Here is a 17,378-nt window from a genome sequence, read left to right as displayed (position 1 = left end):
TTAAATGTTTGCTTTTAGATATCAATGAAGCAATCAAGCTTATATATTCTTTTAATTGAAAAAAAAATATATCATAATTTTTATTGTCTATACATAGTTACGGAATATGATTTAAAAAACTTAAGGCATTAGACAAATTTTTGACAAAAGAATTTCATACAAAAGATGTTCAACCTTTGAAATATTTTATTAAAACCAAAGTCTCAAAATTACAATCAAATATTTTTCTCTTATATATTTAATTTATTAAAAGGAAGATGGTATATGTAAACACAAATCCTCCTCTGTCAGAATATATATGTAATAATCCAGAATAATTAAAAACATGTTTTGTTATTTTCTTTAAGTAAATAGTAAGATGTACCTACTTTTGTTATTTGTAGTATATTTTAATTGATAAATAATATATCAAAGAGCTTGTTAGTATATTCTTTTATAAAAATAAAAGAATCAATAGTACTCATAGTTAATAGGAAAAAAAAATTATTCATTAATTTTGTTCCTTAATGTTATAGGGACTATTTATCCATTTCATATATAATTAGTCTCAGTTTCAAATTTGACCAATTAGTTATGTTAACGTTTTCTGGTCAATTTTTTATTTCCAAGATTTGAACATGAGGATTTAATATGGAATTTCCAAATTCGATTATATTTCAACAAAAGCTTACAAGTAATTTGTGATTAGAAGTATCAACAATAATAAGTGACCTTCAAGGGTGCATTTCTCACTGCAAGTAATTTCTATCTCCATCTCATAATGGTATAATGACTTGTTTGTCCTAATATTTTTTTTCTTCGTTCTTAATTTCATTATTTGCAATGGCTATAAGTGTGTACTTTTTAAAATATTTTATCAAAATCAATAAATCTTTATTATTGAAAAACACATTTGGAATTGTTCAAATCAACTGGAAAATAATTCATGAAAAAATTTTATATTTTAAAATAAAATATATTGATGATTAGCATTCTAAATTATATAGTCCAAATTGTATCTAGATTACACAATCCTTGCATGAAAGTTACCCAAAAGTAAAAATCACATACTGAACTTATAATTTTAAAATTTTCAGGGGTGCAAGTTGATATTATTGGAGTGTAAAAAAAATGCCTTGTTTAAAATATCCGAGCCCAATATCCTTATTACGAACAGGTTTCTTAACCCAATACCCTTATTACGACAGGTTTCTCATAGTTCGTTGGGATAGTTGAAAGCAAGGCCCAATTGATGATTTTCATTTAGTTTGTTCATCAAACTCAAACACATTTTTAGTTTTTATAAACTTAGTAATTTTGATTTAAAAAAGTATTATTTAAATTTAAAAAATTTAAAATTTCTTCTTTATTATCAGACTTTATAATTATTTATTTATTTTTGTGTTTGACGGAATGTCAGACAGTCATCATAAATAATAACATTTGTCAATGTTTATGTCACAATATATTAATACGGGACAACTCTAACAAATTTATAAACTTCATTGTATTTATCAGCCTTAAATAAACTTAAAAATAATATTTCATTTTTTTCGAAGTTAAAACACAAATTATTTAATAGGGACAAAACCTAATATTTATCCATTTTGAAGGATTGAACCATAATTTTAAATTTTATGGAAGGTGTTTTAGAAATTGAAAGGAAAGGGTAAAAGGTGGAGAATAGTATATAGGGTAATAGGAAGAAAATTTCCAGATATAAAATGTTGTGTTCGTGCAATTACATCATTCATGATCCCATCATTCAACTTGTGATACTATAATTAACATGATTTATTTCACTGTATTTTATATATTTATGTACATTCAACATTTTCACTCACATCGTTTAGCATTTAAGATCAATAATAATTCAAACATTATTTATTTTCTCAACCTTAAAGATATCTTTTCAGAACAAAATCATAATATCTCGACAAAATTGAAATCAAAATTTAATTATGAAAATTGAATATGTAAAGTTTAAGTTCTAGAAAGTTTATAAACTCTTTTCAAGACGTCATATAAAACTTCTATGTATGCGATAAATAATTTTAGTGAACTTTTTAGTCTTTTAGTGTCTATACATGAAATGTATATCGTTACATAAATAGGTTGTATATCTGAATTTGGTGTGGATTATAGAATTAATTCTTTCAATGAAGTTTATTAACACTAGTTGAATTATATTAATTATTGTGTGTGATCTTTTTATTTTTTTTATTGTTGCTTACCTTTTACTTGCTATAGTTGCAAACTTTTGTATCATCAATATTCTCTATTTCTATTTGTGTAGTACAGCTTTTCTTAGTTTGTATATTTTAGTACGTTTAAAACAATGTTTCATTTTGACATAGAAAATGGCGGTGTTTAGACGGCCATGGATGGATGCTAGTGTGATTTCAGTGGAATCCATAAAGAGACAACTATTCCAGACAAACATGCCTTCACCTTCTCCGTATAGCCGCCCAGCGCCTGTAAAATAAAAAACAAATGTAAAAAATATTATATCCATTTATCTGAAAAAGACATTTTTTTTAATACTATATACTCAAACATTATCATCTCCTGATTGAATATTTAAAATTACTAATTTTGACGGGCCTTGTTTTTTATTTAATAATTTAGTTCTGTAATTTAAAAAAGAAACTACACGGAATTAATATTTTAATAAATTTAAATCGTTTTTAATATAGTTTTAAAAGAAATTATCAAAGATAGATTAATCTATGACGTGTTGTAGTTGAAAAATAAAAGGATTATCTGGCATAGTGTTAGTATATAATTCACACATGTTTGCCACCTGTCACTGGGGGGTGAGGTTGGATGGGTTGCATAGAGAACTATGGTCGTTGACTTTTCTTCTTGGTTTTAACTTTTAGGAATTAAACGCAGATGTCTAAGCTAATTTATAATATATTTATTATTTCTACGTATTTATCATGTTCTAAATATTCTAATATATTATTTGTCATTTATTAGTACCTTTCAATTTTTCTGACCTTTTTAACTCCGATAATGGGTATATGTTTTAGAATGAAAAGAAAAACCCGGATATGTAAATGATAAATGTCAATAACAAATATACAAGTATTATAAATAATACGGAACTAAAAAATAGAAAAATATTTAAAACCGAGAGATATGTATCTTTTTATAATCTTTATTTTCATTCAAAAAATGAATCTATATGTGGTATAATTATAATTAAGAAAAATATATTAAAAAAATGTAAACTATGGCGCTAACAAAATTTATATTGGCGATCAGTGACAATACCAGATTTCGTCTTTTATTTTATATAAGTAATACTTTTAGAAACTTTTCAAAGTTTATTGATATTATTAACTGATTTAAAATCTTCATTTATATTTTGTAAGACTAAACATACCATTATTAATATTAGTATTCTGATTTCCTTTAGAGTTAAATATAAGAGAAATTCTTTTTGTTTAACAGACTTAAATACATGAATAGGTTCCAATTAATTCAGTATAAAAGGCAACCTAAATCAAACCAATGTTTACACTTAGCTTTGAATCGAGTTTTTCAGTTTTCTTTTAGAATGAAAAACAAAATTTGATTTTTAATTTTTAATTTTTAAAATATTTTTTAATAAATTTTTTTAGTAGAACATATCTTCTGTTTTTTTTGTTGTATAATCGCTGGTATCTTTATAATTTATAATTTTTCTATATTTATAGAAAAATTATACAATGTTATATAATTAAAAATCAAAACGTAAATTTATAATTAATCATGACAAGTATAAATGTATTAAAAAAATACCGTGAATCGTAAAATAACAATTTAAAAACACATTTATGTATTTTTTAAATGTTAATTAACTTTATGCATTCTCTAACTTTGGTAAGAAAAAAACAATTAAACTATAAGGCACCAAGTCAAGATATGTGGTAATTGGTGAAATGAATTTAGTTTCCATATATAAATAAACCTTGATCATATAACAAGGTTAGACTAAGAATCATTCTTGATCTTGATGATCATGGAGTCTTTTGGTGTCGAAGGTGAGTATGAAAAGCTAAAGGCAATTTTTCTGCCTTTTATAACGCCGAGCCACCTCGTACCCGTCGTAGACATAGCCAGGATCTTCGCCATGCATGGCGTGGATGTCACCATAATTACCACACCAGGAAACGCCGCCGTTTTTCAAAGCTCCATCGACCGTGACGCCAGCCGCGGTCGCTCCATTCAAACCCACCTTGTCCAGTTGCCGCACGTGCCAGGTTTACCAGAAGGAGTGGAAACCATCAACGCAACCACGTCCAAAGACATAGCAAGCAAACTCTTCGAAGCACTCAACAAAACAATCCAAACTCAATTCCAACAACTCTTACATCAGTACAAACCCGATTTTTTCGTCTCCGACATGTTCTACACTTGGAGTGTCGATGCTGCTGCTGAGTTTGGAATTCCGAGGCTGATATACGTCGGTGGAACTTACTTTGCTCACTGTGCCATGGACTCTCTCGAACGGTTCGAGCCTCACAAAAAGGTAGAGTCCGATGACGAGAGCTTTTTGATTCCTGGGTTGCCCTACAACTTGGAGATGACACGTTCGCAGATACCGGAACGGTTCAAGAAACCCGATGACACCTTCTCGTACTTAATGAAGATAGTTAAGGAATCGGAGAAGAGGAGTCACGGATCACTGTTCAAAAGCTTTTATGCGTTTGAAGGAGCTTACGAGGAGCTCTACAGGACAATCATGGGGACCAAGAGTTGGAACGTGGGACCCATTTCGTCATGGGTGAACCAAGATGCTGCAGATAAGGGTTCAAGGGGACATGGGAAAGAGGTGGAAGAAGGAAAAGGGAAAGAAGGTTGGCTTGCATGGCTTAATTCAAAGAAAAAGGGCTCTGTGGTGTATGTGTGTTTTGGGAGCAGGAACAACTTCTCTGGCACACAGATTAGGGAAATAGCTCACGGGCTTGAAGATTGTGGGCATGATTTCATGTGGGTGGTGAGAAAAATTGATGAAGACGAAAGTAGAGCTGTAGTGGAGGAGTTTGAGAAGAGGGTGGAAGCAAGCGAGAAGGGTTATCTGATATGGGGTTGGGCCCCACAGCTTCTGATTCTGGAACATCCTGCGGTGGGAGGTGTGGTGACTCATTGTGGGATGAACACAGTTATTGAAACTGTGGATGCGGGTTTGCCGATGGTGACGTGGCCTCTTTTTGCCGAACAGTTTTTCAATGAAAGGTTGGTGGTGGATGTGCTGAAGATCGCAGTGCCGGTTGGAGCAAAGGAATGGAAAACTTGGGGTGAGTTTGGGAATGAGGTTGTTGGGAGGGAGAAGATTGCAAAGGCTATTGGTTTGTTGATGGGTGGAGGAGAAGAGTATGAAGAAGTGAGAAGGAGAGTGAAAGCGCTGAGCGAGGAGGCAAAGAAAGCAATCCAGATTGGTGGCTCCTCTTATAACAGTTTGAAAGATGTAATTCAAGAGATGAAATTGCTAAAACTTGAAAAGCTCAAGAAGCCTGTTGCTTAGGGAGAATTCATTTTTCTTTCTTATAATCAGGTTACGACCCTCCTTTTAATTCTCAAATAATTTAAAATATGAATATTTAGTCCATCTTTATTCCACATTCAACTCCTTATTAATGTTGTGCATTCAGACATGTTTCATTTGTTCCCTTACAGCATACACATATTATATTATCATTGCAGATCAAAATCACAATTATAAACAGAAAGATAAATTAATATAATAATGATTGCAATAAAAGAAATTACCAATATCAACTTATGGAAACATGCCAAACTATAACACGAACATGTTCAGACGTTTAAAAGCACTAAAAAGATATATTCCCGCACGTGTAGTCACAATCAAACATGAGTGTTGTTGTACAATTAGCATAGTTAACTATGAAAAAATATTGGTGATAATTGTGCGCCGATCAAAATAATAGTTTTGGTCCCCTGTGTTGGGTTTCTAGGAGAGGGAAATAGAAAAGGATTAAATGAAAAAACAAATCCTATTCATCCATGCCAGAGAACACCAGTGCATGAACTCTTATAAGTAGAGTTATCAAAGTAGGTAAAAATCTATACCTCAATATGATTTAAAACTTAACACGAGATCGAGTGGAATTGGGTTAATTTTTTTTTTTATAAATTTCTTTATGAATTAATTTTTGTCCTAATCCATAAAAAAATTGATTTATCTAGATTGAATTCGTGATAAGTTGGATTGGTTTACCAACTCACTTGTAAATAAATGATTACACAATTTTTTTGTATTTGAGTTGGATTGAACTATCATTTACTATCCAATATATTGGGTTGACAAATACAAACCTAATATTTTTGTGATTGTGGTTTGTATTTGGGGTTAAACATGATTTTAGATTGTATTAAAATTTATTTAGATTTTAATCATAATTATAATTAATTTTTTTGGGACCAAAGAAAATAAAAATTATTATTTTTAGTTAAGTAAGTTAGTGAATCAACTGGTTTAATCCATTAACTCTCGATATTAAGTTAGACAGAGATTGACCTATTTTGACACCTCTACTATCCTAATTTACATCATTAAAATTAAAATTATATACACTGAACCATATAGATTTTAATTTACAATTATACTAATTTAATGAAAATGTTGTTGTCTTAAAAGAAAAGTAAATATAAAATCCTATGTGTCCTTATCATAACTAAATGATAATGGATTTGTTTATATTATTATAAAGTTGATGATTATAAAATTTAAAAATAAAATTTTAATAATTATATAATATTTGAATGTTATTATTATTCACGTATTAAAATCAAATATAAAATTAATTATTATTTATATTAATTTAATAAAAATATTATATTATTTTAGTCAATATGTAAAAAATGTAAAATAAATATTCCAGTATAAAAGTGCATCATTTTTCCTTGCAAAATACACGTCTTCTCAGTTCAATTTCAATCTCCTTTGCCAATTATGACAAATTTTCTGTCACTGTCAAAATTGACAACTTTCATAAAAGGATAAATATCAAACTGTGGCCACGTGTTTGTGAATTTAACTTCAGAAAATGAAATTTTAATTCATTTTCTATTATTTTTAATTTATTATTTTAATTATTATTAGATTATTTATTTTAATTTTTTTAGTAATATAATTTGATGATTTAACGATGATTGAAATAATAATTTAGAAGTAAGTAAAAAAGATTGAGTTAAGGTATTATTGACCTTTAACTTCTATGCATTGTTATTATAATTATTATTTGATTCTACTCCGTACACCCATAAATTTTTTCACGCACTTCCTCAAATTTTCAAATTTATAATTTTTCCTCTGAAATTATGACTTCGGGAATATATGTTTGGGCAACATTCAGGTATTTTCAGAATAAGATTTCTGAAATGAAATTATTTTCCTAAACATGATTTTGAAACAGAATTTTCAGGGTGATAAGATGTATTATGGAATTTATTTTTCAAAATAAAATTTTCAAAACACATATTCTGAAATAAATTTTTCTAAATATTCCAAGATAAAATATGTTTTGAAAGTTTTAGATTGAACTTTCCCAATACATGAATTATATTTTAAAAAGAACTTTCTAAAATAAGTTTTTTTCGTATTTTCTCTTCTTCTTTTTTCTTTTCCTATGCAACAGTGATGATGATGAAAGCAATAACATTAGCAACAGAGATGGTAAAGGATTCTTAAGTTTTTTACTTATTATGGCAATGCACTTAGTAATTAGGGGTTACAGAAAGTAATAGACCTCTATAGGCCGACTTAGTCGTGCATTTCTCCAATGCACTCCAACATCTTGTTAGATATGTATCATGTCTTTACCTAATGAGTATATAAAGAATCTTGTTATGAACAACACAAATTTATTTATTTTAGTATATTTCGTATTAATTTTATTTAATAATAATAGTAAATTCTTATTATATCCATTATTTGTTTTATATTATTATTATTATTAATTATATTTCAGTAGTGACATTGATCATTCATATCTAACGGTAGTAACTAAACACCGTTTATCTGTGTGGTATTGAACTCGCTTAGTATTGTGATAGATATTTTTAGTGAAATCAAGTTTATTTAAATTTATATTTTTTATTAAATTTTATTTATTTTGTTTTAAATATTTAAATATTAATAATTTATAGACAAATGGTAAAATTGTTTTAAAATAAGTTTTAAAATGTTTCATTTAAATTTATAAAGTTGTTATTTTAGTCTAACTCTGACATTTATTTTAAAATTATTGATGTATAAATATTTAAAACAAATTTTAATGCAAAATACAAATTTAAATAAACTTAATTTGATTAAAACTATCTATCATAATACAAATATCAATATAATATTTATATTAAAGTTAAATTTGACCTAATCTAGAAAAGATAAAATAAATCCAATTTAAAAAAAAATAAATTGAAACAAAATTGAAACAAAAGAATAAATATATGAATTAAATTAAAATTTTTCATATCAACAATAATATTTGATAGAATTATAACATGTGACAAATATTATTATTTTTAAATTAAAATATAAAAAACCTTGAACAAACATATAATAAAAACTTAATTTGACATATGACAATTTTTCTAATTAAAAAAATAAAAAATAAAAAATAAAAAAATCACGAAATAATACATGATACCATATTTATATTATTAGTTATGCACTTAAAGATTTAATTAAAATCACTTAAAATTTGAAAATCCAGATTTCTAAAGAGACGATCCAAAGATTTTAACTTATATTATAAAAGAAATACAAACAAACCTAAAATAATTAGAACTCGTTGTCAGTACATACAAGACATTTCTTCACACTTTTGAAACACTAGCTGCAACTTCATAGCTACAGACATTATCAAAATATTAATGAATGAAAGACAAGGAAGCAAAAAAAATAATCTGCATTATTTGATGACGAAAAGAAACCTCGATCTTCGTTCAAGTGTGAAAAAACAAAATATTTAATGTCAGAGCTCTAGTTTTATGCACATAAAAACAACTTTCGAGGTCGACATTAATAAGAATGACACTAATTTTTTTTTTTTAAATTAAATACTAAAAGAACAATAAAAATAAACACGCCAATAACAATTACGTAGCATAACAAAAACTTCCACTTGTTAATAGAAATCCATCAAAAAGATTTTACAAAAACTATAATATCCCAATGCGCAATAAAATAAACTTTGTTAGTAAATACTTAATTACAGATATACAAATTATTATAGTTAAAACTTATTTGAGGATAGAAATTTTGGTTAGTTGTTCTGACAATGCTTCCATGAATTAACATAATATGATTTATTGTTTTTATATAAATCTCCCACCATACGGGAGTGAAATTTTCAAAGAGAAACAATTTTAACTTTAAATTTGTTTGAATCAATTAATTTTTAAGATATTATTATTTCTGTGATGATTGTTGCTGTTAATTAAGTGTAGGATGACAAACTAATTTGTTGGGAGCATTATTTCTAGGTATCTCAATTTTGACAAAAAATATTGTGTTAATTAAATATGACTAATACTTGAAATTTTTATATTGGAGTAAACTCTGGTTAAGTACTACAAACTCCATAAAATTTTGATACACTTTCTATCTTTTCCAATTTTTTTCTATTTTTTATTATTTTTAAAAATTTTAATTAGATAGGCTTTCTCTATTTTTTATTTTACTCTAGGGGAAGTGAAACACTCTCCTCCTGGATTGAGTCGATTTTACATAACACAAATATAATTTATGGTTTTGAAGTATTATTTTTGTTTGGAAGGGGAAACGATTACAACAATTTAACTCTAATTTAGTCAAGTTTGTTGAAAATCTCACGTCAACTAGAAATGAAACTAATTCATAATATATAAATAGGGTATAAATTTCATCTTATAAGTTAGTTATGTGGAATTGATTTAGGTTCAAAACTCAGTTTTAACATAGTGTTAAAGCTTATTCTAACGAACTTTTCACCATATATAAGTGGGGTGTGGTGTGCAAACCTCACTTTACAAACCAGTTTTGTGATCTTGATGATGAAATTATAATTGACACCTATTCTCAAACAAGCAATATTTAAAAGTTACAAAAATATTTAATTATAGCTAACTTATATATTATAATTGACACCTATTCTCAAACAAGCAATATTTAAAAGTTACAAAAATATTTAATTACAACTAACTTACATATTTATAAATTATTTACTTTAAAATATTCCATAATTCATAACATGTTAATATTTACACACATATTCCTTTTACAACTCTCTTTCTCGTGCATTTTTTCTTTTAAAAAAAGGAACATTATATTTTAATAAAATTTTATTAATAAACTTTTTACAATGTACACATGAGAGTGCCTCAATAGATAAAAGAAATATTTGATGTAATTTGAAAAGAGAAGAAAAATGTTTGGTGTGTGCTGAAAAGTATATTTTGTCAAACTTTGTAAATTTTTTTTGTCAGTATTATAGTCTTAAAGAAAATAAAGTAGTGTTAGAATTGTACTTTAAATCTATTTAATTCTCATAAAATCGATTTGTAAGGTGAGATTTGTACCTTCCATTTATATATTATGAAATTGTCTTATTCCTAATTGACATGAGACTTTCAACGATTAACTCGTTACTTTTCCATCTCGTCAACCGTGTAATTTCTTTAAATCTATTAAAAGTAAATAAATTATTTTACACCTTGGGGGGAAAGGAACCATTCTATCATTTTAAACGTAGTAGAATAGTTAAAAATAACTTAAGACGTTAAGTTTCATGAAATGTATTATTTAAGATTATCTTATATTTTTGGTTTGATGAACATAAATATATATGTTTTGCAAACTCCCTTCATATTAATTAGGATATATGGATCTAGATCTTCGGACCGTTGTCTTAAGTTTGTAGATCCCACCAATAATAAATTATAATTTTTTTGAAATTTTTATATTTTTATTTATAGATGGATGTTTTGTACATTACACCTGTAGATTTTGTCGGGTTATGGGTTCGCATAATAATTCACGAATTTGAACCAATAGTACTTTAGTCGGGAAAATCATACAAACAATAAATTAAACAAAAAAATTTCGTATAGTTTAGTGGATTTTAGTTTGATAGTTTTAAAAAAAATGTTTTAGGATTAAATATATTTTTACTTAAATATAAACAGAATTGAAATTAATTTTTGCTCTCAAATTTTTATTCTACTAGGTCCTTGACTTAGAAAACAATAGATTTAATTTATCTTATTCAACGACATTAACTTTTGTTTGAAGCGATAAAAACCGTTTCATTAGACGTATAATCTTTGACACTTGCAGTATCTTAAGACTGTTGTTCACGTGACAAAAATTAATCTAATAAATTAAATTACAATCTTTTAAAAAAACTGCAGCACTCCAGCATCACCAAGAATCTTCGCCCATCTTTATTTTCAGTACATGGAGAAAACTAAATTCATCTTTTCTAAAGTTAGCTAAAGTTAGAAAACCAAACAAAAATAAAATTTCGAATAAAAGCTAATTTCAGTTTTGTATTATAATTTTAAAAAAATCATTTTTTTAAGTATTAACAGTTTTTCGGTATTACTAATTGCTCAGGATACTAGTCTGTTTATTCTTTACTGATATAAAAATTATATTTTTCAGAGATAATATGTCTTTTACATTTAAAAACACGTATTTTCAAATCTCTCTCCGTCTTATACAATCCATGCACGTTGCCGTTGGCACTCGAGTGAATGAAGCAAACTTTGTTTAACACAGATCGAGTTTATTTCTCCCAGACACTTATAAAGAAACTTAAGACGCGAATCATTCTCCATTTTCTAGGTTGTTTTTAAAATTATGCCTGCTGACTAAGAAAGCACTTCTATAATCAGCTTTCTAAAATAATCCCTTGCGTTCCATGTGTTACATTTATTAATGTTTCAGCCCATTCTCCTTCCTCATAAATTATTTTGCTTTTTAGTCTACAATAATTAGTGGGGCTTATTTTTTTAGAGTTAAACTACTGTTCCTTACATTTCTTTCTCTCTATATATAATGCATGTTATTGCAGGAAAGTGATTCCATTCATTCAATTTAGTTAAATCCATGTCACCATTTTTTTAAACTTTTTTTAATCTTTATATTATCTAATAGAAATTTAGATTTTCTTTTAATTTTAGTATGATATTTCTAGAATTTACCTTAATTTTTTAGCTATCAAAATATTACTTTGTATTTGTAACGAGGTGTTTTAGTAATCTGAAAGAACATGTGAAATCCATGGTATTGAAAAACCCTGGAACTGTTTATATAACCACAATTACTTTTGGGTTCGTAAGACCTTCATTATTATCCCGTTTTAATCCTCAACTTTCAGTGATCTAAAATCCCATTACGTCAACATTCGATTTTCAATATCTTTTGTGGATTTCCAGAATCGATGTTTCGTTTTTTTTCCTAAATCACAAATGGAAATAATTTTTTGACTACTAAATTTTGACAATTTTTTCTTATAACATGATGTGTCATCTTTTAAGTAATTTTGGAATATTGAAAATAAAAAAATAGATAAATGAAAAACCATTTAAAAGATACTACATAAAATTATAAGAGAAAATTATTAAAATTTAATAGTCAAAAATAATTTTTCATAAAAAAAATCTCTGAAACAAGAAAAATCATAAAGACAAGGATTACAAGATTTTGATACTAATAGTTAGCTGTGAAACTTGTCTTAAACGTTAGTTTTATTGGATTAATAAATTTAAAATATACTTTTTTAATATAATATTTTAACAAAATTTGCCATTTGTTAGAGGTATGATGACATGTATGACTGTTTCCAACACAGTCAATGACATGTTGCAACGTATGCAATAGAACAAAAGTCTTCTGCGAGCAATTTCACAACCATCTTCTGCCATACATTCAAAACAAAAACCAGCAAAAACTTACTTTAATAAATGATAAATTTATGCATATGTAGTCATGATTTAATAGTACTAGAAAATTAGTATACTGGAAAACGCGCACCATACAAGGATTATTATAATGCTAATTTTCCGCCGGACGTGAATCGAGAGAAAGTAGAAGAACAGAAAACGAATTTATCCATTGTATATATAAAGAGAAAAGAAACACAGAAGCATATATAAAACGATAATTCTCCATTACAGATCCATAACCATGGGGTCCTATGAGGTCAAAGGTGAAGCTGAAACAATGCTGAAGGCTATTTTTGTTCCCTTCATCTCAACCAGTCACCTGATTCCGGTGGTGGACATGGCGAGGCTCTTCGCCATGCACGGCGTGGATGTGACGATAATCACCACACCGGCAAACGCCGCCGTTTTCCAAAGCTCCGTCGACCGTGATTCTAGCCGTGGCCGCCCCATCCGAACCCACGTGGTGAAGTTCCCGCAAGTCCCTGGTTTGCCAGAAGGTGTTGAAACCATCAACGCCGACACTCCTCAACCCTTGACGATGAAAATCAGCCAGGCACTGTCCATTCTGCAAGGCCAATACCAGGAACTCTTCCGTGTTATGCAACCTGATTTCATTGTCACCGACATGTTCTACCCGTGGAGTGCTGATGCAGCCGCTGAACTTGGAATTCCAAGGCTCGTTTATGTCGGGGCGAGTTACTTTTCTCACTGTGCAATGAACTGCGTGGAAGAGTTTGCGCCTCACGCCAAGGTATAGATTCCTCTAAAACCCCATTCTTAAACATGTACATCTGAAACTGAATCAAAATATTATATATTCATCATGTCTCGTGTATGTGTTTGACAGGTAGATTCCGATGGTGAGATTTTTGAACTTCCTGGGTTGCCCGACAAGGTGGAGATGACACGATTGCAGTTACCGGATTGGCTTAGAGCACCAACGCCATATACCTATTTAAAGAAGATGATTAAAGAATCAGAGAAAAAAAGCTACGGGTCACTGTTCAAGAGCTTTTACGAGTTTGAGGGAGCTTACGAGGAGCATTACAAGAGAGTGATGGGTACCAAGAGTTGGAGTATAGGACCAGTTTCGTTGTGGGTGAACCAAGATGAGTCGGATAAGGCTGGTAGAGGGCATGCAAAAGAAGGAGAAGGAAGAGGAAAAGACGAAGAGTTGATGAAATGGCTTGATTCGAAGAAAGAGAACTCTGTTTTGTATGTGAGTTTTGGGAGCATGAACAAGTTCCCTACCGCACAGCTTGTCGAAATAGCGCACGCACTTGAAGATTGTGGACACGATTTCATATGGGTGGTGAGGAAAAGCGATGATGGGGCAAGGGGTTTTCTGGAGGAATATGAAAAGAGGGTGAAAGAAAGTAACAAAGGGTATCTGATATGGGGTTGGGCGCCACAACTTGTTATACTGGACCATCGTGCAACTGGGGCAGTGGTGACTCACTGTGGGATGAACACTGTGTTTGAAAGTGTGATTGCAGGGTTGCCATTGGTGGCTTGGCCTTTGTTTTCGGAGCAGTTTTTCAACGAGAAGTTGGTGGTGGATGTGTTGAAAATTGGAGTTTCGGTTGGAGCAAAAGAATGGCGAAACTTGAATGATTTTGGGAGTGAAACAGTGAAGAGGGAGGAGATAGGAAAAGCGATTGGTTTGGTGATGGGTGGAGAAGAGTGTGAAGAAATGAGAAGGAGAGTGAAAGTGCTGAGTGATGAGGCAAAGAAAGCGATTCAGAGTGGTGGCACTTCTCACAACAATTTGAAGGAACTTATTGAAGAACTCAAGTCACTCAAACTTCAAAAGGATATATAATACCAAATTTAGTTGAGAAATACCCTTCGAAAGCTTCAAAAGCCGCGTGGAAGATGTTACATGGTGTAAGAGTTATCAGCTTTTATTTATTTTTAATGTATGATCAGCTTGGGAGAATAATTAAGCTATGGTAATTAGTTTTCACTTTTGATCAATTCTATGTTTAGTTTAACATTAGACTAAGGATACTTTAAACTATGTTACATTTATTTGATAACATAATTTAGTGTTAAAATAATTATAAAAAGTTAAACTTTTACATTTATAAAAAAAGTGAAAAACAATATCAAATGAGTATAAAAGAATTTTGTGTATTAAAATATTATTACCCTAAACATTATTTGTTGATACATGTAATTGTTAGAACAAATGAAATTGATGGCTGTTGTGGTCTTGATGAATATAATCTGGCAGCTTTGGTCTAGTTGATTTCATTGGTTAATCAATATTTTAATATAAATTGTCTGTGTAATTTTAAGTATTAAATTATTGTAAGAGTTATAAATCCCTTTTAATAATATTTCATATATTGGGTCACTCCAGATCTTATGAAGCAGAATAAGGAAAATAAAAACATAAAAGATGATGATATTTGTTAGGTATAGTTTTTTAATTAAAAGAATACTTTAATATTCCTTCTTCTTCACTCATAGTCACCATTGACCGAACTCTTACCCTGTCCAAAACAGTCTGCTTTTTCAATTTCCCAGGTATATTATAATTATAATACAGCTAGAACGGTAAAAATAGGTCGGAAGTGCAACTTAATTCGGCTAACCGCTAATTTAGGTTCGGATGGATAGAAATTTTTTACAAATTTTAATATGAGTTGATTTTTAATTTGATTTGTTTAAAATTTGGTTTATTCGGATTGAATTTATAATGAGTGAGATTGATTCACCAATTTGCAGATAAAAGAGTCGTACAAGTATTTTTTATTTATTTTATTAAGTTAGATTTTATATTTTGATAATGTTAGATTTTTTTTTAACCCATAAATAATTTGTATTTTTTTATATTTTGATTTGTATTTGGATTGTATTAAAATTTATTTAGATTTTAACTAGAATTACAATTTACTTTTGACCGAAAAAAATAAAAAAATTATATATTTTTTTAATTAAATCAACCCGTAAGTCAACCTGTTTAACTCATCAACCCGTGATAGACCGGGCTAGATTCAAAATTTTTCGACTCGCTAAAAAGTAAGTCGAATTGAATTGACTCACTAAATCATAAATCCCTAATAGATCAAGCCGGATACCCATTTTGACAACTCTAAATATAATCTACCATATGTATTACGGTGGTCATCAAAGATAACGATATTCACATTTGAGTATTTTATTTTTAATTTTAAAGTAAAAATTTGTATTTAGTTTTATATTTATATTAAGTGAATGAGATTTTTTTCTAATTTCATCTTTGGTAAGGAACGCCAACGCCATATTTATATACATCGGTGAGGTATTTTTTTTATTATTTCAAATCTTAATTAACTATTTTTTAATAAAATTTAAAATTACAATTAAAAAATTATAAATATATCAATATTATTAATATTAAATTGAATAAAGGTTAAACAATTATAAAAATAAAATAAACATAATGAGATGTACATCTTAATAATTATTGAGTAATAAATATAATAAACAATGTTTTAAGTTATCTAATAAATTAAAATATTTCAACAATTCAAAATGGAATAATTATAAAAATAAAATAAATATATACAGACATCCTATTTTCATATTCAATATAAAAAATAAACATTTTATCTTCACTCCAATATAAAAATTTCAAGAATTAGTCATATTTAATTAACACAATATTTTTTGTCAAAATTGAGATACCTAGAAATAATGCTCCTAGCAAATTATTTTGTCATCCTACACTTAATTAACAGCAACAATCATCACAGAAATAATAATATCTTAAAAATTAATTGATTCAAACAAATTTAAAGTTAAAATTGTTTCTCTTTGAAAATTTCACTCCTGTAAGGTGGAAGATTTATATAAAAAATAAATAAATAATATTATATTAATTAATGGAAGCATTGTCAGAACAACTAACCAAAATTTCTATCCTCAAATAAGTTTTAACTATAATAATTTGTATATCTGTAATTAAGTATTTACGAACAAAGTTTATTTTATTGCGCATTGGAATATTATAGCTTTTGTAAAATCTTTTTGATGGATTTTTATTAACAAGTGCAGTTTTTGTTATGCTACGTAATTGTTATTGGCGTGTTTATTTGTATTGTTCTTTAGTGTTTAATTTTAAAAAATAAAAAATAGTGTCATTCTTATTAATGTCAACCTCGAAAGTTGTTTTTATGTGCATAAAACTAGAGCTCTGACACTAAATATTAAATATTTTGTTTTTTTACACTTGAATGAAAATCGAGGTTTCTTTTCGTCATCAAATAATGCAGATTATTCTTTTTTGTTTCCTTGTCTTTCATTCATTAATATTTTTATAATGTCTGTAGCTGTGAAGTTGCAGCTAGTGTTTCAAAAGTGTGAAGAATGTCTTGTATGTATTGACAACGAGTTGTATTTATTTTAGGTTTGTTTGTATTTTTTTCTTATAAGTTAAAATCTTTGGATCGTCTCTTTAGAAATCTAAA

General features: G+C 28.2%; 1 protein-coding gene and 1 pseudogene across 1 annotated transcript; both read left to right on the top strand.

Moving 5' to 3' along the window:
- Positions 1-3,922: 3,922 nt before the first annotated feature.
- LOC114190438 (soyasapogenol B glucuronide galactosyltransferase pseudogene) lies at positions 3,923-5,599 on the top strand (annotated as a pseudogene).
- Positions 5,600-13,162: 7,563 nt separating this feature from the next.
- On the top strand, positions 13,163-14,898 carry LOC114189479 (soyasapogenol B glucuronide galactosyltransferase-like). The gene is made up of 2 exons (XM_028078049.2): positions 13,163-13,672; positions 13,769-14,898. Exons 1-2 carry the CDS (start codon positions 13,163-13,165, stop codon positions 14,741-14,743), a joined length of 1,485 nt encoding a protein of 494 aa, XP_027933850.1. The 3' UTR covers positions 14,744-14,898.
- Positions 14,899-17,378: the final 2,480 nt, after the last annotated feature.

This window comes from Vigna unguiculata, chromosome 7 (genome assembly GCF_037176805.1).
Source record: "Vigna unguiculata cultivar grain cowpea cultivar isolate G323 ecotype 2 chromosome 7, ASM3717680v1, whole genome shotgun sequence".
Classification (NCBI taxonomy): domain Eukaryota; kingdom Viridiplantae; phylum Streptophyta; class Magnoliopsida; order Fabales; family Fabaceae; genus Vigna; species Vigna unguiculata.
The sequence above is the reverse complement of the archived record's forward strand: the minus strand, read 5'-3'. Positions and strand labels throughout refer to the sequence as shown.